This window comes from Sebastes fasciatus, chromosome 6, assembly GCF_043250625.1.
Source record: "Sebastes fasciatus isolate fSebFas1 chromosome 6, fSebFas1.pri, whole genome shotgun sequence".
Classification (NCBI taxonomy): Eukaryota; Metazoa; Chordata; class Actinopteri; order Perciformes; family Sebastidae; genus Sebastes; species Sebastes fasciatus.
In genome coordinates, this window is record NC_133800.1 from 15481481 (window position 1) to 15507859 (window position 26379).

The following is a 26379-nucleotide window of genomic DNA, read 5'->3' on the forward strand; positions in this document are numbered from 1 at the left end:
TTTTTTCTTTTAAGTGTAATTATGGATGAAAACACACATGGAGAGAAAACAAAGAGGGACGTGAAGGATGAGGCAAACAAGCATGAATAGCCTATCTCCATCTGATCTCACCTTGGTTCAGTCCAGTGATGGAAGATGAACTATAATCAGCATTTTTCACTCTAAAATCTGCCTCTCCAACTTGAATTTTAAAGCAGACGAATGGAGAAGAAATGGTGCTTTCTTTTCGCTCATCTGTCTCTGCTTTGGTTGCTTAAAACCTCCCAGTAGATGAGATTCTTATGGTAGGTTATCCTCGCTCATTTCTTGTTCATCCCTCCTAATTTCCTCACTGAAGTCTCCATGTTCACTCACTTTTCCATTTCTTCACTTCCAAGGACAAAAGAAAAGGGGAAAGAAATAAAAGTTTCTGAAGCTCTGAAACGTCGCTGCTTGCCGTGCTAGACTCAAGCTCATAAAAAGATAAATCATGTGCTGACTTAAAACATTTTAAACTTGGCAAAAACTACAGAGAACGGCGCATGGGACAGTTTTCTGAAGTAACATGTGCCAATCCAGTCTCATACCAAGGGAAAAGACCTCACAACAGAGAGTTTAAAGAAGTCTAGCGTCATGGCGTCTTGACATGTTTATCACAGAGAGTTTGCTCGCTTTCATTCACCAGATAAGAGCAGATCCGATCAGCATTGCACAGTTTGTATAAACTCTTTCATCCTCTCCTCTTTGCCTGCATGTACACGCATGCAAGTTTATCCATGTGAGAAAGTGAATGAAAGGAAAGAGAGCGTTTGCCTTGGAGGAGGGGGAAAAAAAGAGCATCGTGACAGCGGTGGAGGCCCGGCACGCACCACAGAGAGGAGGTGAGCGCTAGCAGAAGAGAAGAAAGCAGGCGGGAGAGAAGCAGTGTGTGTGATAATCTTGTTGAGGAAACAGGCTTACGTGCCCAGCACTGCCTGGAAACCGAGAATATTTTCTACTGGGGGGATTTGGATTGGATTATCCAGGTTAAATGAAGTGACCTCAGCTAACCGAGCCGCTCAACATGTGATGATGGGGTAAAGCCCAAATCAGAGTCTCTGCACCTGCACCGCGCTTTTTCCAATTGATGAATTTAGCTCAAATAAAGCAACAGGTTTCAAACAGGGACAGGGCGGGCATCTGCGGTGTCACACACAAATGCAACCAGGGACTCTAGAATGGATTGACAGGACATTGAAACTTATTGAAAATAAAATACTTTTAAAATCTCTCCTACTTTTCTCATCTTTGAAAATGCCAACGTTGAAATTGGCACTCCCGTCTCTTCTAGCAAAAATGTTTGGCATGAAAGCACCTAGCCCCAAAATGTATGTGGGTAGCTATGCTTGTTGCAGACAAATTCTGCCACTAAGGACACCTTGAAACCAATATCTAAATGGTTTATATGTTTAAAAAAAACAATAAAATTGGGTTTTGGAACCAATATTTTGCCCACAATAATGATGACATCACTATGCAGGTGATCTCAAGACAACCATCTGACATGTAGCAATCAGTCATATTCTATTTCTATTTATGACGTCATGAAGAGCCTTCTGTTTTATAGATAGCTGAGATGAAACACTGTGTACCAAAGTACCATCATTGAAACGGCAGAAAGCGGAACAGTTCAGAGTTCAAATGTCGTCGGTAAAGGAGGCAATCACCTCAGTCTCAGGATCCCAAGACAACACTGTGTTATTTGTGTTAATATATCAGAGGAGATGGTACTGCAATATATTGTGATAATCAAATTATATATCCCAGCTCAGGTGAGACAGGCTACGGTACGTACACACTTCATCTGTTGTCACTACTCAATGGAGAGCTATTAAGTCTGTTACAGTTCAATCCAAGTTTACCACTGAAGGAGTGATGATGACAATCCACAAGAAACGCAAATACTGACCACCAAAGAAAAGTGCACAACACTTTATCTATAGTTTACTGAAAACAATCTTAGCGCAGGGAGGCTAAATATTAATGATGCAACTGGCCTTGAGGGGGGGCTTGAAAATATTTTTTATCTACAAAAGGGGGGCCCTGTAGAAAAGGTTAGGGAACCACTGACCTAAATGTACCCAAACTCAACCTAAAACCCTCTCAGCAGGTGCACTGGAGGACAGGAAGTTTTTCTACCTAGAAAAATGATCCACACAAACTGTCCACTATTGATGTTGGCCTGGCATCCAGAATAACAGTTGAATATTAACAGCTGATGACTCCCTTCATTCAGCATTTCAACTTTACCATCTGCACCATCGGCATTCAGCTATTAAAGGGATATACTCAACATGCTTTGGATGAACCAGAAGGACTCCTGTATTTATACAGACCTTTAAGAGCCTGCTGCAGATGTAATCAGTAAATGTGAATACATCACATCACACATTCATACAGAAGGGGCAGGTTATTAGCATGTAAGTGCTGAAACTCTGGTGATCGGATGCAGGTGTATAATGTGCTATACTGAGATAATATGCTCTAACCATTACGTTCTCTTACCCACCATCCAGAAGTACATTAACATTTGTTGTACTGCTCAGCACGTACTGTATGTCCTGCAGGGCCACTTTTCAAGGAACTAAAAGGTTCCTTCAGCCTATTGTTGTCTGCGTTTCCATAGTGGTCTAAAGACCTGTGGATATCCGGCAAATTAGTCCACTAACGTATGAAAAAGCAACGTGACACCGGACGATTTTGTTTCTCTGTGACATTTACTGCTGCATAGTATTTACTGATGCACGTTGGATGAAATGAATGAAATGCAGAGGAGGAACATTAAACTAAGAGTGCCTGTCTCCACCGTAAATAATCTGTTGAGTGTTTGATGGTTATGTATTTGTGCTTTAGAACGTAACCGCTGTGAAACGCAATCACTCACTCACTCACTCATCTTCAACCGCTTACCCGGGGTCGGGTCGCGTGGGCAACAGCTCCAGCAGGGGACCCCAAACTTCCCTTTCCTGGGCCACATTAACCAGCTCTGACTGGGAGATCCTGAGGCGTTCCCAGGCCAGTGTGGAGATATAATCTCTCCACCTAATCCTGGGTCTTCCCCGTGGCCTCCTCCCAGCTGGCCGTGCCTGGAACACCTCTCTATGGAGGCGCCCAGGGGGCATCCTTACCAGATGCCCGAACCGCCTCAGCTGGCTCTTTTCAACGCAAAGGAGCAGCGGCTCTACTCCGAGTTCCTCACGGATGACTGAGCTTCTCACCCTATCCCTAAGGGAGACGCCAGCCACCCTCCTGAGAAAACCCATTTCGGCCACTTGTACCCGCGATCTAGTTCTTTGGGTCATGACCCAGTGAAACACAATGAGTTCTTCAAAAGGTTCTTTATTCCAGGGGAAAGTTCCTGCGATTGAAATGGGGCTCAAGTTGAGTCCAGTTGTCTGAAGTGTCAGTAGATTCCTCAGAAACCTTACATGTCTTTGGTACGTCTCTGCCCAAATGTTGCCGCTATTAACTGACTTAAACAAAGATAGATTTTCCAAGTATTTAAATGCATGAGGCCAGAGGACAAGAGGGCATTAGAAGGTAAGCAAGGGGCAAAGGGATGAAGCAAAGGGATGAGGTTAAGTGGATCTTACTTTGCCTCCAGGGCCAGAGCAATAATGGCAGCAGCCATGGGAGCCGAGGCCGATGTCCCCGTGTGACTGTCTGTACATCGATGTCTCAGGTCTGTTGTGATCTGCAGATAGAGAGAGTGAAGACAGAGTTAGACGGGGGAGAGGGATGAGGAGGAATTACAGGGATGAAGAAGGAGAAAAAGGGGAAGGGGAGAGTCAAGACGTAACCCAGAGTAAAACAGATGAAGGAGAGGAGGAGTAGACAGTTACGAATGTGGAGTTAGAGGAAGAGAGGAGAAAATAGTGACGGTGATGGCAGGAGGAGAGGAAGAAAGAAACTGACAGAGAGATTGAAGTCATGAGGATCAGGAGGATTTAGACACACCTGAAACTCACATTCCAGCTCTGATACACTACAGATACCACACACACTGATACTCACACACAAATACACGAATCACCAGTTTCCCCAATAATTCAGGGAATCAATTCAATCCCCAAGAAGAAGCCAAGGAATAAGAAAGGACGAAGGAGTGGTAAAACATGTTGTTAAAGCACTGTATGTTCGCTTTGATTGTATGGACTTTAGACAGCCAACTAGTCAGACAGCTTGACAGTCGGTCAGCCAAGAAAAGCTTGGCTAACTTCCAGTCTGAGCCTTCATCAAAGGACCTCTCCTGGACCAAAAAGTTTGAGGGATTATCTGAAGATGCACACACAGAGAATCTGAAATGGTTTAGTAAGAAGTGAAAGTGGTCCAACAGCATTTAGTGGACAGGACAGTGTGTGCTCAAGTAGATTAGACTGACATTCAGATATATGAGGTTCTACTGTAAGAGTACAAAGCTGGAGGGACCTGGCTCTCTCTCCTTGTGTGTTTGTGTGTGTGTGTGTGTGTGTGTGTGTGTGTGTGTGTGTGTGTGTGTGTGTGTGTGTGTGTGTGTGTGTGTGTGTGTGTGTGTGTGTGTCCTTCTGTAGCATCAGTACGAGGAATGTTGCGAGACACTGCCAGACAAGCTAGCTCACAGTGGACAACTGTCACCGTCCATCCCAGTGGATCATGGGAGTGATGTGGTCAATTTGGGTCAAACCAGGCCACACACAACTGGACCCAGCAGCACACACAAACAAGGCCAAGTTAATGTCAAATAGCATTATTCTTAACTGAAATGATATATTGCATGTGTTCATTTTTAAAAAATGTTAAGCTCCAAATCAAAACACGGTCAGTATCCAATGTAAATTAGGCAGGCTGTTCTCATACACCTACGAAAAGTAATGCACTGTAATTTGTCTGTATACCACGAAATCTATTCGTATTTAATCCACAAAATCATGAACCAGGAATTAGAAAGAGCGACAAACGCTGCGTAGGGAGGAGGTCGGGGTGGATGGGCGGGTCAAAAAGACCCAGGAGATCGTGTGAAACCGGAAGTCAGCAGCGATTTATTTGTCACGTAACTTCCATATTTAAGTAACGCCACTTCTGGAGTTATTTTAACCCAAACCAGCATCTTTTCCTGAACATAAATAGGTTTTGTTGTCTAAATCTAAGCAAGTTGTTTCCTGTGAAGACGGAAGTTTATTTTGAAAAGACTGCATGCATTCGAAGGAAAACGCAAAAAAAATGAGGAATAATTTCTAGTAAGATATCATACGAACCGTTGTATGAGGATACGTTGAATTAGGTTATCTAGGACTGGCAGACGTGCTTTAGCAAATCTCTTTGGTTCATGTCGCACATTTAAAGATGGAAGACAAAAATCTTGTCCAAATTTCAATTAAAAACAAAACACTCTGCTACAACTTGGACATCAGTGAAAAGGGAATAAGCATTCTGGCCCTGCAGTAAAATTAGGCCATGGGAACTCCTTTCAAGAACTAATGCGCTTATGTGTGTGAACGTACAGCAGCAGTTCTTGAAATCTACCACACACACACACTTCAGTCCTTACAATCTTTCGGTCGTAGTTCTCCCCGCTGCTGTATGTGGTGGTCAGTGTGGACGAGCATTCCTCCAGGTACCACGGCTTGCGTCCGCTCTCAGCTGTGCTGGAGATGGAGATGGTGTAGATGGAGTTGGTGTAGCCGTCGCAGGAGCAATGGTCTCTGCTGCGCCCGCCGTTGCCTGAAGCCCACACGAAGATGGAGCCACGGCCCTTCCTCCCCTGACAGGAAGAGATGCAGAGAGGATACAGTAAGAGGCTGCGGATTTGTTTTAGCACTTAGAGATAATTACTCCTCACCAAACACGTTCTGTGTTCATTGTGCAGAAATCACAGTATACAGAAGAAGCTCAGAAACAGTGAGAGAGATGGAAAACATCAATAGGCAGCAAAGACTGTATGCAAGTCCTCAGCATCCTGTGAGTGTCTGGCAACAGATCTGATGTGATTTGATCCAAGTTCAGTAATCATAACGTTTCAACTGGGCAAAATATAGGGCCCATTTTTCTTCTTTGAAAAGTTGACATTGCTGAGTGCCATGCTGTGTTAGTGAGGGGTTTCCCATGTCGGACTGAGGTTAATTTCCATCGCTTCTGACATGAGACAAGTTCATTTACTGACTGACATCAGACTAGAACCAATAGTGTCATAGTAATTAGTAATAAATCAGATACAGAATATTACTTAAAGGTATTTGTTTCTGTGAATAATAAATTTTTTTGCATCATGTCTGATGCTTAAATGTAGCTTTATTTTTTCCATTAGTTTTCAGCAGGAAGATTTTTATTTTAATATGGGTTGAAAAGAATTAAATCATGTCTATATTCACCCATCAGCCATAACATTATGACCACCTGCCTAATATTGAGTATGTCCCCCAACAGCCCTGACCCGTCGAGGCATGGACTCCACTAGACCTCTGAAGGTATGCTGTGGTATCTGGCACCAAGCCGTCAGTAGCAGGTCCTTTAAGTCCTGTAGGTTGCGAGGTGGGGCCTCCGTGGATCGAACTTGTTTGTCCAGCACATCCCACAGACGCTCGATTGGATTGAGATCTGGAGAATTTGGAGGCCAGGTCAACACCTCGAACTCGTTGCCATCGACATGATGTAAAAGAAAACGTGATTCATCAGACCAGGCCACCTTCTTCCATCGCTCCGTGGTCCAGTTCTGATGCTCACGTGCCCATTGTAGGGGCTTTTGGCGATGGACACGGGTCAGCATGGGCACCCGGACGGGTCTGCGGCTACGCAGCCCCATACGCAACAAACTGAGATGCACTGTGTTCTGACACCTTTCTATCGGAACCAGAATTAACTTTTTCAGCAATTTGAGCTACAGTAGCTCTTCTATTGGATCGGACAACACGGGCCAGCCTTCGCTCCCCACGTGCATCAATGAGCCTTGGGTCTGACCCTGTCGCCGGTTCACCGCTTTTCCTTCCTTGGATCACTTGTGGTAGGTCCTGACCACTGCAGACCGGGAACATCCCACAAGAGCTACAGTTTTGGAGATGCTCTGACCCAGTCGTCTAGCCAGCACAATTTGGCCCTTGTCAAAGTCGCTCACATCCTTACACTTGCCCATTTTTTCTGCTTCCAACACATCAACTTCAAGGACAAAATGTTCACTTGCTGCCTAATATATCCCTTCCACTGCCAGGTGCCATTGTACCGAGATAATCAATGTTATTCACTTCACCTGTCAGTGGTCATAATGCTATGGCTGATCAGTGTATGTTTTATTTATTATTTATTCTTGAAGGCAATAGCTGCATCATCGTATTGTTGCTGTCTCGCGGCCTAGTCTGTTTTTCTGTTTATTCAATATTTTCATTTAGTTAAATCCTAGCGGTTGGTACATTGTGTTTACTCGGTTCTGTTTTCTTTAATTATTTTTGTCAGTTCGGTACATATCTGTCTGATGTCTGTTTCACTCAATCTTGTTAAGTTTCTAACTATTTTTTAAAAATGTTTCCTAAACAATGGTGTTATTATCAATGCTTATCTGAAGAATGCATCAAAAGCCCACAAAAAGCCAGCATAAGAATTGACTTGAACACAAATATGAAAGAAAGCAAAACAATAAAGCCACAAAAATGCATGTAAGGACAAGAGTACGTTTTCCACAACGTATAAGTATTTCTTCCTTCTTCGTTTCCTTTTTTTTTTACAGTAGATAAGAGAGTTTTTGCAATGATTTTATGTGCATGTTTTGCAATTCACCAAGTTTTGGCTGAACATTGCACACATATGGACATTTGTTATAACTGAGGCGTATTACATGTGCAGCCAGACAGATGTTTAATATTCAAAACTAGGTTTCCAGAAGAGGTTAGACAGTACATTAAAAAAAAAACTCATCCCAGATGTATTCAGAGGATCTTGCTAATTGAGAGACGAGGGCCAGCTCAGAGTGAGCTTCACATTGACTCAAAGTGTGAATAAAGACACCTATTCATTTACTAACAATTATTTTTCATTGGACATCTTCTCAAGCCAAATACCTTTTACTATTCATTTATACATTGTACTTTCAAAATTGGCAGAGTTGAAAATGACCTACACCCTGATGGAGACACACTGAGCTCGTTACAGTGTTGGTGACGACCGAGAGTTTTGAAGGCAAAGTTCAGCCAGGAGTCAGTAAAAAAACACATCTGACAAACTGACTGACACTGCGATTCACACTGTTTGTCCAGACATACACATAGATATAAAAGGTGGAATAAAGGTCTTCAAAAGGGGGCTTCTGTCATGCAGCGATAAGCGAGTGGAGCCCTTCTGAGAGGGGGATCAGACAGGAGCAAACGCTGACAGATGAGAGCGATGGCGAGTGCTTTGAAAGAAAGGATGGGACAAAGAATGAGAGGGAGAGGAAACAGTGAGTAGAGAGAGGACGAGGGGGAGGAGGAGGATGAAGGAGAGGTGAAACACAAGGTGAAACTGATGGACAGCAATCATCATCAGGGATTGAAAGAGAGCAAAGAAAAAAGGCTATATGATTTATTGCTCAAAAGCACTGCCAGTTAATTAATTTGTCAGTTATCAGAAAAATCATCATTAATCAAAGATGTAAATAATCCTTAGTTGTAGTTCTAAAATGCTCTAAAACAGGAAAAAAAAGCAAAGATTAGCCTAAGTAAAAACACTTATTTTTTACATAGAGAAACACTAGTTCTCACAGTTTCTCACACATACAGCAACACAAGCCGAGTACAAGCCTCTCCACAGCTGTCAGTGGTGTCTCTAACACGTCAGCTCTCTGTGATAAACTGTCTCTTCAGAGTGTCACGCAGGTACATGTTACACTCACAAGCATGTCATCTCCAGTCAGCTTTACACACACACACACACACACACACACACACACACACACACACACACCAGCGGGAGGGCATGCCAGCACATACACATGCCCAACTCGTAGCAGTTGGACAGATATCTCCCTCACCTCTGTCATCTTAAAAGGCCAGCCTGTCAGCAGCGCAGGGACTCTCTTCTGCTCACACTCCCTGCCTGTCTGTCCCTTTCCTCCTCTCTCTCTTTTCTCTTTTTTGTATCATGCCACAGGCACTCAGCCTTCAGTCTCTGTCTCTTTGTCTCACCTCCTCAGAGGTCTACATCTGCTTAACCAAATAGTAGATAGCCAGTAGTAGCAAACTTTGTGAACGTGTAGATGTGTGTATGTATGTGTGTGTGTGTGTGAGAGACGTGACCAGTAAATGATTTCACCCCTCTTAACCTCTGTTATAGCTTTTCCACTCCACTCAGCCAACAACAGAGCAGCAGCTTGTCCTTATGCAAAATAAGCTATGAATATGTAAATGAATATATGCTAATAGGCCAGGGCTGCTCTCTAATGTCCGGAGGAGCTTCACAGGTAGAGAGCCAGGGAGGACTTTGGGATACAAGCGTGAAACACACACACATCTGCTTGGAGTGTGCGTTTCTATCTTTTCTCTCCATATGAATACCAAAGTCTTGGCTGAGCAATGAAGCACATGTTCATCTGTACATTGTGTGCGTGCGTGTGTGTATGTGCCCACCATGCGGATGCCATTCTCGAATGCCTGCCTGGCCAGAGACGCTGGTCCATCCACGGTCTTTCCATCATCATCAGGTCCCCAGCTGGCGCTGTAGATGTCGATGTGCTGCGGCTGAAGGCTCAGAGACTTGGCCTCCACCATATCAGTTACATCGCCATCCAGCATTCGCACACCTAATACACACACACACAGAAATAATACATGCACAAACTAGTTTAATCTATATCCTACGCATTTCTGGCTGTTTAACAATATTCATTAAGCAGCCAGTTTAGCTGTTCCATGTCCTGCCATAATAACTATAATAAATTAAACACAGTCATGCAAAACGAGTCATCAATTAGCAAGTATTACAGTATGCTTGTCCCACACAAACCCTGGTTGTATTAGACTAACAAGCAATAGAAGTTACACTGCAATGAAATATTTTGCTCCTCTTTAATATGAAAACCTCTGCAACAAAATCTCTATATATGTTTCTATAATCCAAGCTCATATCACATGTTGTTTTTTTTGTTGTGGCGTTCATAAGAATGCAAGTGTGCAGAAACAGTCAGACGTCACCATGACGACATCTCAATGGTGTGTGGGACAGTGACACAAAGACAAACTTAAAAAGGTACAGTGTGTAGGATTTGGCGACATCTAGTGGTGTGTTTGCAGATTGCAACCAACTGAGTACCCCTTCGCTCACTCCTCACTTTACAAGACTGCGTCAACCGCTGAGTGCAAAATCATGGTAACGCCGTTCACCTCGCTCAGAGGTCATCCTTACCATAATAACACTACTGTAGGAGCAGCGGAAGTCAGACGGTGGAATAATAACCAGACAAATATCACTCACCTCCTATTCTGGCATTGTAGGCAATTCCCACAATGCAGTGGGAGTTGTTTGCGGCTGCAGCAACTTCGCCCGCACACCGTGTCCCGTGTCTGAGGAAAGAGCGGGAATGAACCGTCTATTACACAAAACTAGAACACACGTGTGTGTACACAAGCAGGAGAGCACACACAAACTACCAGATAAACATGCAGCTTTGGAAGTGGAAGGCAAGGACACTTCCACGTAAACACACGTGTTCACAGATACATGGGTACATTCCTGTTGATGCAATCCTAAACAAAATTGTTTGAGAGTAATAAGTGTTACAAATGTAGCAAACACTATAAATATTTCTACAATTCTTGCTTTTTCCTCATACGGAGGCCTAGCAGAGAACGGAAGAAGAGGTAGTTTAACATTTCTCAATGTCCCCAAATGAACAAACACACAGAGGCACAGTTTGGACCTCTTGACATTTATTGAGTACAGCATCCATGCGCACGCACACAGACATGGACACACACAAAAACAATGATAGCTGAAACAACGTCCAACATCAGTGATAAGTTAGGCTGCCCACACTTTAACATCTAAAAACACACACACACACAGACACACCAGGGTAACATTCCTCCAGTAACTGCAGTGGTGACAATCTGGCCCGGGTCAGCAACCAGCGTAAACAAACATAAGTATGTTTGTGTCCGCCGCCTCCTCAAAAACTTCACTTTTTGGATCGGCACAAACACACTCACACACACGCACCTCCTGCCGAGAACATCTGCATCACAACACCCCCCGGAAACAGCTCTGACCGCTGCCATGGAAACCCAGCATCTAGCTATCCAAACCCCCGGGGACACGGGGAAGTTTTAAAGTCCAGGGAAGCACTCAGACTGGGGAAAATCTGTTTCGCAGTAACTTGATGATTTCAGGTTAAGATTTATTTAACAACATGATCAAAGATTTTAAAATATCCCTGCAGAGCATCACTGTCCTCACTTATACGGTGTATACTGTAACATCCATGCTTTGCAAATTCATCAGAAAAGCTCATAACTAGGAAGTCTATATCTCTCTCTTATCTTTTCTTCACCCACAATGTTTCACGCAACAGTCCTCCACTGTCCTCTACACAAAACAAAAGCACAGTAAAATGCACAACATACTCCTCCAGGTTTCAAGCACTCTCCTTTAACTTATCATGAAATTAGTGGAGTGTTTTTCAACCTTTCTTCCCACCTGACAAAATGACCTTGAGCTTGACCTTCTTCCTCAGCTGCCTAAATAGTATTAAAGCCGAGTGGGGAAAAGGATTTCACAAACTATATCCAGAAACTATAGAAAGTTAAAACCAGAGCAGTACAAAATAGAAGAACTGCCGCCTCGTGGGTGTATGTCTCCTCCAACCAGTAAAGTTGCAGTTTACATCCATGTCTGTCCAAAATGTCATAACTTCATCATTTTATCCTGTTGGACATTTGTGTGATGCTGTCATATTACCGTGTGAAAACTTGAGTTATGGCCAAAAACATGTTTTGTGAGGTCCCATTGATGTTGACATTTGACCACCAAAATCAATCCTTGATTCCAAGTGGATGCTTGTTTTCCCTTAAGGTGTTCCTGAGATATTGCTCTCATGAGAAAGGGAAGAACATAAGGTCAGAGAGACCTTGCCCTTTGACCTTTGACCACCAAATTCTAATCAGTTCATCGTTGAGTCCGGGTGAAACTGAAACTACACAACAATGAACACAAATGAAACTGTGAGGGTTAAAGTATAACATATGAAATGGCTGCAAACCAGTGATAGGCGCCTTTGTCACAGTTTATGAGCCAAACTGATGATTCCCTCTTTCACAACGCTTCAACAGTCTTCACTCAGTTCGCTTCACTCCACTAATCCATAAAATCATCTGTCTGGCCACCTCTCCAGTCTTTGTGTTTCCCTTTATTTTCCATTTTCTACACATCTGTGTCTCAGTCGTTCAGGGTGTTTCAACCAGAAACATATAATGTTTATGTAATGGATAATAGTCAGTCGGAAGAATACACACACCTCACTCACAGTAATTATTCAAATGCAAACACATACTTTAACTTTCTGAAATTTTCAAAGGATGCAGCTACTTAAACTCACATTTAACTCTCGGTGGTACACATCATTTTTGTAATAGCTGTGTGTTTTGCCCATGCTTTAACTAGCAAAATCTTACATTTGTTGTTTTTTTGTGAATCAGGCTTACTCTAATTTCAGATTTTTTAAAATCCAATTTCAGTATATTTTTGTGTAGTCAGCGTGTGTCTGGTAGTTGAATTTTTGACAAAAGAAAAAAAAGTTTTTCCCAGACTGTTTTTCCCAGGTTTTGATATATGGTTCCCAGATCTATTTGGAGACCGATATGAAAAACTACAGTTACATACGCGTTATTATCGCGTTAACTTTGACAGCCCTAATAATAACACAAACAAACTAACCGATTGAGGCAGCGGCAGACCAGGAAATCACGTGTTCTGTTAGGTAAAATTACTGTTTATTTTAATGGAGTCTGGCGGCTTCAGTTCTCCGTCGGAAACATAGACTGTATAGCTGTCTCAAGGCAAGGTAAACCAGTGAAAATATTTTAAATATAGCTAAACTAATATACATTTGTTTAGGTGGCTAAAATACATTTTGCTGCCGGTTCCATCCACAGCACTACATTGCTTTTCTTCTTTCTTAGTAACTCCAGTCTGCTTCTCCAGTCTGAGGGCGTACCGACCGTCATCTACTGTAGTAATAGCTGACTAATACTATGGATAAGTACCTCATACAACCCCACTTCAAAACACCCGAACTATCCCTTTAAGCTGCATCTGTAGGCCTCATGTCTCTTTAAGACAATGCATTACCAGCAGGGACTGAGCTACTGCCAAGGCACTTGGGCTGCTGCAGCCAAACACATACACACCAAAAATCACTCACTAAGCCAAACTGGCACAAGACAAGTGCCTGGACGAGCAAGCCTCTTTTTTTTCTTCTTACACACAAACTCACTTACACATGTACACACACCAATTCTTCCAAACAGAAAAACCACAACCCACCCACAAATGTCACAATCAAATAGACTAAAGTAATTCATCGCACCCACAACAAGGTCAGGGCTCAGCAAATATAAACATATTGAGGCAAAGTGCTTCTGGTAAAAATCAATCAGAAAAACACACAGAAGAGCATTTGGCTGACAGTAACCCCAAAAGACTAAAGCCACAGCCTAATCTGAACCATATTGTAACTGTTAAAATTGAATTTCTCTCTCTATCTCATTAGATCTGGTAGATAGCTTTTCTTACTTGTTCTCGTTGGTTGCGTCATATCGAGGCATGGGATCCATATCGTTGCCGTTGACATCAAAGCTGGCTTGAGGGTCCTGGAAGAGACACAGAGGTCAAAACAAGTACATCGAACAACAAAATGACAGTTGATTTCAGGTCACCTGACACCATGGCAGATGGGTTTTCCTTATATTCAAAAATATTATTTTTAAAAAGCAATTCAGTTTTTACAATTCTAAAGTGTTCTACATAGATTTCAAAAGGCAAACAAAAAATTGAGTGGCCAGTAGAAATGTTTAGTGACCTACAATAGTGGCAGGTGAGGATTTTTTTTTATTTCAGAGCCTGCAATAATGATCAGGGGAGAGAAAACATCCAACAGGTAAATTCAGGTCGAACACTACCCGTGAGCGTGTGTGTGTGTGTGTGTGTATAAGTAATAGACCTGTAGAACGCCAAGAAGCTTCTTTAACCCAATCAAACAGTTCACATTAGCATCACTCGCAACAGTTTTGTAAATCGAATGCAATCAGAGCAAACTCAATCTGCTGCGCTGCTCACCCTTCGGCATAAACAAATCCAGGCATTAAGAGTAGCTAATAACAGCAGTGCAGGCGCTGTCAAACAGGGTGTGAAACATTTTATCTGCACGGTTGATTGATGACCTTATACCTGCTGCCTCAGGCCAAGAAGTTGCTCTCACTATCTGGCCTTGGTCTGAGGTAGACATACCTCTGCATGCAGCTAAACTAAAGTATGTAACCACAGACAAATAAACACGTACACACACAGCATACCTGCACACCCACAGGTATGATGAAGCTTTCCTTTGAAATGTAATCCATGATTATCTGATCTAAATTACCACCACTAACCCAATCTAGTTGATTATTTGACTTCTGTAACGTGAATTTCTTGCTCTCTGTAAACATGGTTTAGTTACAAACTAAAAAGGATAATTAATTTCAATGTTAATAATACTAATATCATATCATTTGATTTAATATACATAGATTAAAGGAACAGTGTGTAACCTTTCAGGGGATCTATTAGCAGAAATGGAATATAATATGCATTACTATGTTTTCATTAGTGTATAATCACCTGAAACTAAGAATCATTTTGTTTTCGTTAGCTTAGAATGAGCCCTTCCTTCATATCTTCATAGGGAGCGGGTCCTCTTCACAGAGTCCGCCATGTTTCTACAGTAGCCCAGAACGGACAAACCAAACACTGGCTCTAGAGAGAATTCTTCACATTTTTATATTTTAGCGTAGTTCTCCGACACACTTGTGAAACTGCGGTAACGTGAGCTGCAGAGTGCAAAACCCTGGTACCGCCAGCCGCCGTCTGACTTCTGTTGTTCCTAAAGTACTGTTATTATGGTAAGGATGGCCTCTGAGCGAGGCGAACAGCGTTGCCATGGTTTTGCGTTCAGCGGCTCACGTTACCTCAGTCTTGTAAAAGGAGGATTGAGTGGAGGGGTACTCAGTTGGTTGCAATCTGCAACCACACCACTAGATAACGCCAAATCCTACATACTGTACCTTTAACACTTTTTAACACAATTTCACTGACGACTGAAGACTCAACACACATACTGCCGCTCATAGCCACCCTACAAGCGCATACATACACACTCACGTAGTTCTGAAAGAGGTCTGGGTGGTTCCTCTCAATGCCATCATCTAGTATGGTCACCACCACGTCTTTCCCCGTGTAGCCCCTCTTCCATGCCCCCATGATGTTCATGTCCGACTGGCAGTTATGGACGTCGTCGTTACAGTGCTGGAGAGATGAGGGCAGGAGGTGAAGCGAAAGAAGGTGATAAAGGAGAGACGAGGGGCAAAACAAAACAAACGCATCAGCGTCTTGCAGATGCAAAACTTAAACTTCATGAGGGTGCCCACATAACTAAATTTTCCACTTAATTTACAGCATGTGTGAGCATTACCATTTTTCAAATAGAGGCATAAATCAGTCCAAACAAGTTAAGGTCAAATCTCAAATCTCACAGAGGATGTGTTCTTATACCCATACTACAATACTATTTAGTGTGCCGGAAAAAGATTTATATGTCCAACACATAGTATGTCAAATGCATTACGCCAAAAATACCAGGATGTCCTACTGCATCCGGTCGCATTTTGCAGTACACAAGCCAGCGTGCTTTTCTGGCTATTCAATGCGGAAGATACGTCACATTGACTGAACCACCGAGAGGACAGACAGATGACATCTCATTGACAGATATCATATATATCAGCTATATGAGCATAGGACTCAATGTGTATCGGCAAGAATCTGGCGATAAGCACCATAATACAGAGGTTACGATTCAATATATTGCAATACTGTAAGCGAGGAGATATAATGTGTTTTTTTAAATATAATTTTAGGAAAACTGTCACAGTATAAAGAACACACCAGAATATGCATAAAATCTGAGTAAAAAAAGTTTACTTTTTTATGCAATCAGAACAGTGGGATCTGCATTTATCACAGTCTCTGTAACATCAACATCATAGCACTACTTTGAGAGGGCACATACACTGAGATGGCGCATTTGTTTGCAAATTAAATAAAGCATTGACTGAGTTAATCTTTGCATGTAAACCATTAATTAAAAAGGGAGTGTTTTTGAGAATCAATACAGTATCACAAAACATTATATTGCCATACTCGATAGTTTCGATATTCAATTACACCCTTATACGAGCAAGAGGGTCAAAGTTCAAGGCGCAATGTTATGACAAAGTAGTATGTCCCAATTGTATTCGTACTACATAAAACAGTACGTAATTTGTAAGGGCACCTGCAGTACGAACTAAAAGTAAAAAGAAAAATAATGTGAACGCAGCCTAAGTGAAATCTCAAACCGCTTGGTTAAACGTAAAAACTTATGTCTTACGTCACTCTTACTCAGCCGCCTCTCAACACATGTTGTTCACAACAATTCAGTTATTGTGCAATTAAATATCCTTTACTGCACATGTTTTTAAAAGTACTGCATGTGCCACAAGTTGTTATTTGCTTGCATGCCGAACGGACATTTAGATACCTAAAATAAATTAGATTTTCTGTTTGATTTTTCATCAGAGTCTTGAATCAAACTTCAATTAAATAAAAAATACTGGTTAATCGCAAGTGTCTCTGGATATATTCTAAATATACATATGGACAAACTGACAAAAACATTTCACTTATAGAAATGTTTCAACCATAGTAGGCTTTGTCAGGGACTTTGTTAGAAATGACCAGAGGGAGCTTTCATTTCCAAGAAAACCTGAAAGCACACATCAAGTTCAGAGAGTTCTGTCCTACAGATAGAAAAATACGTTTAAAACCTCTGGTCAAAGTATTAGGAGTTATCTATACTAAGTTAACAATTGACAGAGCAGAGGACACTCAACCACACACACACACACACACAAATACATAACTAAAAAAGAGCAATGATCTGAGGGTGTATGCAAACACTTGTGATAAGCCTGCAAATCTCTGCAATGGGAATTTGAATGTACTGTGTCGGTGTGTGTGCACGTGAACGGGTGCACGCACAACACTGCCGAACAATTTCGAAATGCAGGAAAACAGAGACATGAATATTTCTACCGCTGTGGACTATACTTATGAGTAAACACAGAATGTCTTAGCTTGACCCTTACATGGTCTCTTTTCAAATTAAGGAAAGCCAAAAAAGTCATAATCGCTATGGCTCTTCTATTCTTTCATTCAGTAAAACACACGCACACACAAATCCCTCAGCTCCACTGACCCTGCAGTAATCAGGATCATGCCATGACCTCAGCTGACCTTTGACCCACAAACTCGATAAATGCAGGAAAGAACAGCACACAATCCTCTGAGAGGAACAGACGAAAACAGCATAGATGACTCTAAATATTTTTTTTCTCGGAACTTGTGATGCTCTTTTTTTGGTAAACATGCAAACAGAGATTCTCTAGTACGAGTGGACAATGTACTCACAATGTACCACATACTGCTCCACTTGGCGTCATTATAGAATATGTTGTTCTGGGCCGGGCTGCTGTGGGCGGGGCTAGTCAGAGAAAGGGGCGGGGCTGGCTTGTAATCCCTCTTGATCCTCCTCTTCACCACCTGCTGCTGTATCCACTCCACCTGAAACACACACACACACATACATACTGAGTATAGGTATCAAGTGACAGCACACAGTAGTAGGATTACTTCACACATAGAACAATCAGTCTAAAGGCGCAATTTCATCAAAGTTGAAATTATTGTGTTCAGGGTTCAACACAATCTTCAAGAAAATATAAAGTTCTGGAAAACCTGGGATCTTCTTAAATAATGGGTGCTGCATCTTCAATAAAAAAAGGGGACATACAGCGGTTATATTTCATCTTCTTTACCTTCTATGACCATCTCCAGAGAATAGATATGGCGAGTATACTATGGCGCCCGACCAACACAGACGGACAAAACATTCGTCAGCAGCAGAAGAGAATTGAATTTTTGTTATGGTTGAAGCCATATGACAACTGTAGGAGGAAACAATGCTGAAGTGAAATGCAGCTTTTCACTTGTAAAGGTGTTTTTCAAAGAAAAATCATTTTCAAAGGTGACAAAAAGTTTTTCAGCCATACGAACCATCTGTACATAACTTCAGCATTTTTACATGAGGTCCCCCCATTTAAATATGGCCAAGGTGGGTAAATTAGGATAATAAACAGGGTCTGAAATGAGCTTTTTTCACTTCCTGCCATTGTGGCAGGCAAGTATTTTTTTTTGTCTGCCACTCAGAAATTGTATCTGCCTCTTTTGAAATCTATGGGCTAAATGAAGGAATAACATTTTAGATCTGATGTCATTCAATGTTCGATATATTTTACACAAAAAATATTATATGCACATAAATTACAGCAAATTACACCACAGCTTCTGGGAGAGCCCTGCGTTTCGAGGGTACTATATTTTGTTATTGCCATCTATAGTGGTTATTTGCACACACACAATTCATATGAATAGGAAATAGGTGATTGTATTTTTATTTAAATACCTACTTTGATTAAAAAAGATCTTGGCATCAGTAATTTTAATGATGTATTATAAGCTGCTTAAAGCTGGTGTTAGGAAATTAAACAGGTCATAAATCCCTCTCTAATATCTATTTTATATTAGTGTGAAAACATCCCCTTCAAACAATGATATTTATTTAAGTTTCTCACCAAAAACTAAATTTTACAAGATTACATTTGAACGCATCATGATATCGTTATAATTTACATTTGCCCGAAAGTAATTTTTACTGAACAGAGCATGATGTGACTCATAATGTAGCTCAATGAAACCTCCGTTAACGTTAGTAGCTCCGTTATTTAGCCAAGCAGGACTGTGCTGTCTACCGGCTTCTAACAGGTAACGTTACTAACTCTTCTGTCAATTTCAACACAAATTTGTTGTTCACAATGTAGCATTATCAGGACAAAAATAGGGTGCGCCCCTCAGGTTTAGTAGCGCCATGGCTCCAGTCCCAAACAAACTGAAACATGATACAGCGTGCGTATGCCTTTGCGTCATTGTGCATGCATACCTGTCGGAAAGCATTATAATAATATAGAGGAATCAATAGTCACGGAAGCCTGAGACGCCAAGGAATCGACAACTAGAAACTGGTTCTTTATTCCCATCCCCAGCGTTTTCCCTGCCCTCCAAAGTGGCGGATGGCATTAAGTACGAGAAAGCTTGTGTTTAAGAAATATCCCCAGAATCTTCATATATAAACTAAAAGTTACACCTCTATTCATTTCAGTGTTAGCCTACAAGAGTTTTGCAGTGGACTCATTTTTTTCTCTCTCCACCGGTTCATTTCTCCCGGTCTGCAAAACAGACAGATTAATACACACACACATATGCACCGAAGACATAAATGTCTCTCAGGTAACATCAATCTCTCAAATGTTATGGGCTCGCTTCAAGGCGCAAAGGCATTCCTTGGCAGGAATCTTGCTCTGCTTTCAGACAGAATTTTCCGATTTCAAAATCAGCATTGTTGGATCTGAACAAGAGGGGCTGGATTCGCTTGCTTTGGCCCTGGTCACCTCGTTTTAAAACCCTGAAATCTTGTGTTTAGTCTAGCTGAAGTCCTGCGGACTTCATCTGTCTAAAAAGACTCCAAGTTTACGTGTACCAGCAACGATGACATTGACAACACAGAAAACTGAAATATTAGCGTGCGTGAAACTGGCACAACACATAGGCTGTGTTACGCTGTATGAGAGCACCTGGGTATGTAAATATTTTTGTAATAAATTATTTGCACATAAACATGATTGTGTGACAGCTTACATGTATACTTGAGAACTACAGCATGTTCCGATGAAATACTGTAGAGCTGCTGCTTATTTATACAGTAAATAAAGTGCACTCCTGCTGAAACGCTCGACACACCGTCTACTCTGAACGAAAACTGTCTCTGCATAATGTACAGACAAGCGCCGCTCATAACAGAATAATCAATAGAATAATTTTCACACTGAAAAAGTGTTTTGTTGCTCAGAAGTCTGAGGCTTATGTGAACAATGTCCAACTGCAAAGACAAAGCATTTCTCCACATCAATACAGCTCCAGCAGACAGAGAGGAGAGAAGAGGAGAAGAGAGGAGAGGAGAGAAAAGCTGACATAATGACTGCAGAGTGATTATCTGGTCTCATGCACTGAAATAATCTGCCAGGCTCTCCGGAGAGTTGGAGAGGGAGGCAACGAGACAAGATAAGACCAGAGAAGGAGAGGTGATAAAGAGCTGAGGAGAACAAGTCCCAGGAGAGTCAATAAAAAAAGACTGAGCTGGAGGAGGAGGGAAGTGAAAACAAATAGCAAGTGAGACCAACAGACAGCAAGTGAAGGGAGGATGATTGATTTTATAAATAACATTGATTCAATAACTCAAGTATGCAGCTCGTTATAGATCGTGAAGGAGGGAGAGCAGGAAAACGATTCTGTAAAATGACAAAATTGAATAATTCAAGTGTAGACCTCCCTTTAAAGAGGGAGAAAAAGAAAGCAGGGAAGAGACAGAGACAAAGAGTAGAAAAACACAGTGAGACATTTTGTTTCAGCCTCCGTATGAATGCATCACTGCCTCTCATCTCGCCATCAATCCTCTACGACATTAATTCTTCTACAGACTGACGAGACGGAGCAAAGACTTAACAGATGGCCAAAAAAAGAAATGGTTTTGCTGAAGTTGGATCCCAATTAGTGTGTAGTTCACTTCAGATGTCTCTGATAAGACCCAAGAAATTGAAGGAGTTCAGAACGCTTTGCTGAAGTCGCCTAATGAACAAGATCATCAACTGGAGAAGCTGAAGTTTCATGCATCTGGCAAGTATCCACTCTACTGAAGTCTCCTTGAGCAACACACTGAATCCCTACCACCTCAGTCAGGTGAAGCTCTGTAGGAGGTGGTAGGTAAAGTGATTTAGGGTTAGCGTTTTTTCATAGACATGTGCTGGCTTGGCTCGACTCGACTCAGTTTGACTCGGCACGTCAGTCCAGCATGGCAGGGATTTGCATTTCCATTTAAACAGGGCTACCCACTTGAAGGCGAGTGTGTAGTGGTCAAAGGAGTGGCTCTAAAATGGTGGATGAACACATTTCATTTCCTATATTCTACACAATAAAAGTTATTTTTGCTGCTTGTTCTCTTCCTCTCTGCAGTGGACTAGTTTTTATTAAGAATAGCCGCTAACAAAGCATTGCTAATTCAGAGATAAACATTTCATTTTGTATAAATTCTTCACAATAAAAGTTATTTTGTTATTTAAAAGCTTTTGTTATGAAGCAGCAAAATCAGGAAATGTTGGGTTTTCATCAGCAGCAACTTTACACAACTCCTATCCAGCTGAAAGCGAAACAGTAAAACTAAGCAGATATCTGAAAGAACCAACAGGGACGCAGGAGAGAAACTAAACTTCAAACCACAGAGATTCGGTTAGAAGCTATAAAAGTACTGAGAGCTGAACACACACTGTTCAAAAAACATCTCTCTGGTCTCCTGCACAGAGTTCAGTTGCTCACAACATACGCTTATTGAGAAGGGGGGGTTGTCACGGATTTGCCACGGTCGGCACGACGTCACCGCAACCCGCTTGGAGGCGGGTCGGGCGCACTTTGGCCCAACTCTGGAGAAGGCCCATCTCGGAAGCAGCTTGGCACAACTCTGCGCGCTAAAACTGGTAATGGGAACACAAATCAGCACGGCATGGTTTGACTTGGCGCAGTCAAAAGTGCCAATTGAAAAGCCCTATATGTATCAAGTAAGGGATAATGTACAGCGAGGCGGTCATTGTTCTGGAAGAAACCCCGACGGGGCGATGCTGCACGCCAACGCAAAGCGGAGGGGTCTTGCATCGCCCTTAAGGGGTTTCTTTCACAACAATGACCACCTCGCTGTACATTATCCCACTTATTAGACGGCTACTTACTTAAGAAATCAATCATTTGACACAAAAACGGTCCGCTAGAGTCTGAGATCAGAACTGCGCCCATAGCAACGGTCTGTTATACAAAGCAACGGTCTGTTATACAAAGCAACGGTCTGTTATTTCCTTATAACAGACTGTAGAACGCCATGATTGACCAATCAGAATCCAGTATTCAACAAAGCCATGTAATAAGCATTATTATTGCTATATACTGCGTATCCTCCATATTGACTTAGTGCAGTGAATGAAAAAGGACCAAAACATACTTCTAATGCATTGTTTTATCTGCAGGAGCAGAAACACTGAAGTGTTCATCAACCTTATCCAGTTCAGTCCTGATGATATTGGTTTGCTGTCTGAGCTTTCTTCAGCTTCAGTGACACTTTCTGAAAAATGAACTGTTCAACCAAAAAATGACTCTATCTTCAGGTTTTTCATCTGATTACTTTCAAAGGTCTCTGGGCTGAAAACTATTCTGAATGTCATTCTGAAAAAAAAGAAAAGACGGATAAAAAAGGTTGGATATTAAATTTGTAAAGCAGAAATATGTTGTCAGCCTACATCCAAAGTAGATTCAGCAGTGGTAGATGCTGGAAGATGTCATCATTTTCACACCTCTCATTCTCACAATGTGTTTCAGGGGCATAAGATAAGAAGAGGGAATCCACCTCTACAGCCAAAAGAAAATTATTCAAGCAAACTGTAACAAAATCAATATGAGTACGAAGGCAGAGGGAAAATAAATAAGTCCAGAGGTGGAATGTGGCAGATGCATTAATATCATGATATCCAAACAACTCTGCTGGTGTCTGATGATTATAGAGGAAACACTGTATGGCTCATACTTGAAGTGTCTGCTAACTGAGGAAGTGGATAAAATGTGCATGTGTTTTACTGTTCCATGCACTTTGTTATGCTAAATGTTTAATCTCCGCTACTATTAATCTAAAAATATATATTTTTTCTATTTAAAGTGTTTCCCTTCTTTCTATCTTCATTGGTGGTTTTGTATTTCTTTACATGGATATATTTCATTTGTCCTCTCTTTGCAGGATGACCTGAGGCAGATAAATGGTATTCAACAGTTTTCTAAAAGCAATCAAGGGCAATGCCATCCTTTATTATCCCTGCTAGAAATCACTCAATGGTAACAGCCTGCGGTTATCCGCATCAATTGTGTCACATTTGCCAATCCCTATCCAAACAAAGACAATATTGCCCTCTATTATTGCCTGAAAAACTTGCCCATGTATCACCGCCTTTGTTTCTGTGCCAATCTACTGGCAGGCTCTGAGGCATGTCGATTGGATCTGCTCCATTCTTTTAACTCCAGCTTGGTGGAGCAGAGGAATGATCTGCTCGCACCTGTACCTCTCCGTCACCCTGACTCCCGCTACTATCTCACTCTTTTACTTTTCTCATCTCGCTCCCTCATCTGCTTCTTTCTCGCCGTCTCTCCTTCGTTCATTTCAGGTCTTCTTCTCCGCAGATGCCCATTTTTCTTTGAGATTGCCTGTCTGTCTCTCTCGTTCCCATTCCAGCCCTCTCCCTCCCTCCCTCCTCCCTCTCATTTGCTCTCTGTGTAAGGGTTTGCAGGTGGCTCTCGCTGGCTGGGTCAGTAACCAGGGGAAACTGGGGAAGAGTTCACTTCAATAGAACAAATGGGAACAAATTGATCCACTTTCACTGCTGTTTTTGAGACGCTGTTTGAGTTGCAGGCTAAAGAGCTGAAAGCTGGGAGTTTTAAAAAAAGGTCAAAGGCTGATGTAGCAGAACACCCACAACGACCTTTGGACCGACACGAGAAGCCAGTTCTTCTGCTCTCTTAAGTGCAATTCAGAGCCTCGGCCCAAACGCAGCACACAACGTTTCACAGACGGTTTGAGCCCCGTGGTGCTGTGCTGGCCAGCTGTAGGGGCTCCTCTCAGGGCGTCAACTCCTTAATGGTTCATCTGTTAAACAAATTCAAGGCAAAAACACATTCAGGAGTCTGGCAGAATGTCCCACAAGCATCCTGGCTTTATGGAAATCTGTACCTGGGACTGTGTGGAGTCTCATGCTGCCTTTACCCCAGATCAGGCGGTGCGGCTAAAACGCGAGTCCTCCCATTCATTTTAAATGTGGATCGTGGATCTGGGAGCGTTTAGTGTGTTTGGTCAGCGACATTCGGTGTAACAGTTGAAACAGAATCAACTTTTGGAGAAACACAACCCGATGTTAGGGCTGGGCGAGATATTTTTGACCAAATATCTCGATATCGATATTGCAACGATATTGTACTATCGGGCTCCAACTAAAGATTATTTTCATTGTTGTTTAATCTGTGAATTATTTTCTCGATTAATTGATTAGTTGTTTGGTCTATAAAGTGTAAGAAAATGGTGAAAAATGTCAATCGGTGTTTCCCAAAGCCCAAGATGACGTCCTCAAATGTCTTGTTTTGTCCACATTTCAAAGATATTCAGTTTACTGTCATAGAGGAGTAAAGAAACCAGAAAATATTCACATTTAAGAAGCTGGAATCAGAGGATTTTGACTTATATATATATTTATAATATTGATATATCGCCCGGCCCAACCCGACGTCACACTGCGGTGGCCAATCACGTAACCGGCGATCCAGAGCTGTACAACCCAGCCATGAGGGAACAAAAGACGTTAATCGCCGTGCAGTCAATGGGCCATTAGCGTCAATCGCCACACCACCGGATCTAGTGTGAATGCATCCTCATAGCACCTGTGTGTATGCAAATTACCCCTCAGGTCCTGACAGATACATAAGCTCCGTCTGTGTTGTCTCCTTGATGCTGTGAGAGTCCTCGTCTTCCACACATGTTCATGAATTCAGTGATCTCTAAAGGCAGTTGGATGATGAAAATAATCTAGAAGCTATAGTGAGTAAATATTGAGGAGACTTCAACTAATAATTGGATTTGAGCTCAATCAAGTAGTTTTACTATGTGGTGAAATATTTTCCTGATGCAACTCAAATATCACAAAACTTCATTTTGGCATCACAGCCATTTTGCATTTCAGCGTATCCCGGCGAGGATTCAGCTGCGGACCACACCTGGCTCTCAGTTTCCCTGCACATGTCTGGATAAATGACTTCAAGTAAACAAGAGTCTGTCTCACTAAGTGAAACCGTCTGGAAACACCGTGCTCCTGCAACAGAACGCCGTGGACAGACGGCAGCGTTCAGCAGTTGTTTCTCTCAACTAATCGCTGCACAGACTTCAAAAGATCATTATAAAAAGGAGAAACAACCACTGTTGTACTCTAATTGTTGTTTACTGTAAACTTGAAATAGCTGGAAATAGATTTCAAACAAAGCAGGCCGAGGATACTTATACTCATTTCACACCAAAAACTAATAACAGTGCAGAGCTACAAGAAGAAAAGTCTGTGGCCGTCCAAATTCTCTTGGAACTCCCAGTATGAGTGAGTCATGATGAGCGTACGTCAGCGTAGCCGTGCAAGGTGCAAGCTGCTTCAGACACAAAGAGAAGATCTCCTCACTAACAAGTTTGTATATGCCGTAATTGGCAATGGTCTCAACATGATTTACAGGGATTGTGATACAGTAACAGTTGCAGTAACATTACAATACCTAAAGAGTACAAACGTTTGTTCTATAATTTTGTCTTGTCGGTGAAGTTTGTTCATTTAAAAAGGGAGAAATGAAAACTTCCTTTAACTATTTTGAGATTATAAAGATAGTTAGGCCTTCACTGCCTGCCAGAAAACATCTATAATATACCCTCAACAGGCTAAAAATCTTGTATTTAATCTTTGAATAACTTAGAGGGAAAAAAAAACGTTAGAGATGTGCCGCTATCGAAATGAAGACGCACGTTCCCTGCTGGCGGATGGCCTTGGAGTCATTCACCAGCCTTGGAAAAATAAGTGGTCTTTGACCTGAGAGGCAAGTGACACTGCAGTTAGGCGGATGCCATAAAGCGGTAATCTGTGCTGTGCTGCGTCACCATGGTAACATGCGTGCCAATGAGTACTGTGGATGGCAGGGTGCGCCTTTCATGGCACCGCTACACCCATCTGACTCACTCACACACACAAACACACACGCTGTCATTATTACAAAACCTGATTGCAAAACATCATTAGCAGTATGCCAGACTACGCTGGTGCCAAACTAGTCGTCATGTTGATCCCCAACCCGCAG

At 42.0% G+C, this 26379-nt stretch overlaps 1 protein-coding gene across 3 annotated transcripts in view; it reads right to left on the reverse strand.

Annotated features, from left to right (window-relative positions):
• The window catches only part of pcsk5b (proprotein convertase subtilisin/kexin type 5b), a 92054-nt gene that overhangs the window by 55249 nt on the left and 10426 nt on the right, over positions 1-26379 (reverse strand). For all 3 annotated transcript variants that reach the window (XM_074637843.1, XM_074637842.1, XM_074637841.1), the window contains exons 3-9: positions 17716-17868; positions 15370-15513; positions 13744-13820; positions 10429-10517; positions 9585-9757; positions 5546-5758; positions 3612-3712 (exon numbers count right to left, since the gene is read on the reverse strand). In XM_074637843.1, coding sequence (XP_074493944.1) covers positions 3612-3712; positions 5546-5758; positions 9585-9757; positions 10429-10517; positions 13744-13820; positions 15370-15513; positions 17716-17868 — 950 coding nt within the window. The remainder of the gene's footprint in view (positions 1-3611; positions 3713-5545; positions 5759-9584; positions 9758-10428; positions 10518-13743; positions 13821-15369; positions 15514-17715; positions 17869-26379) is intronic.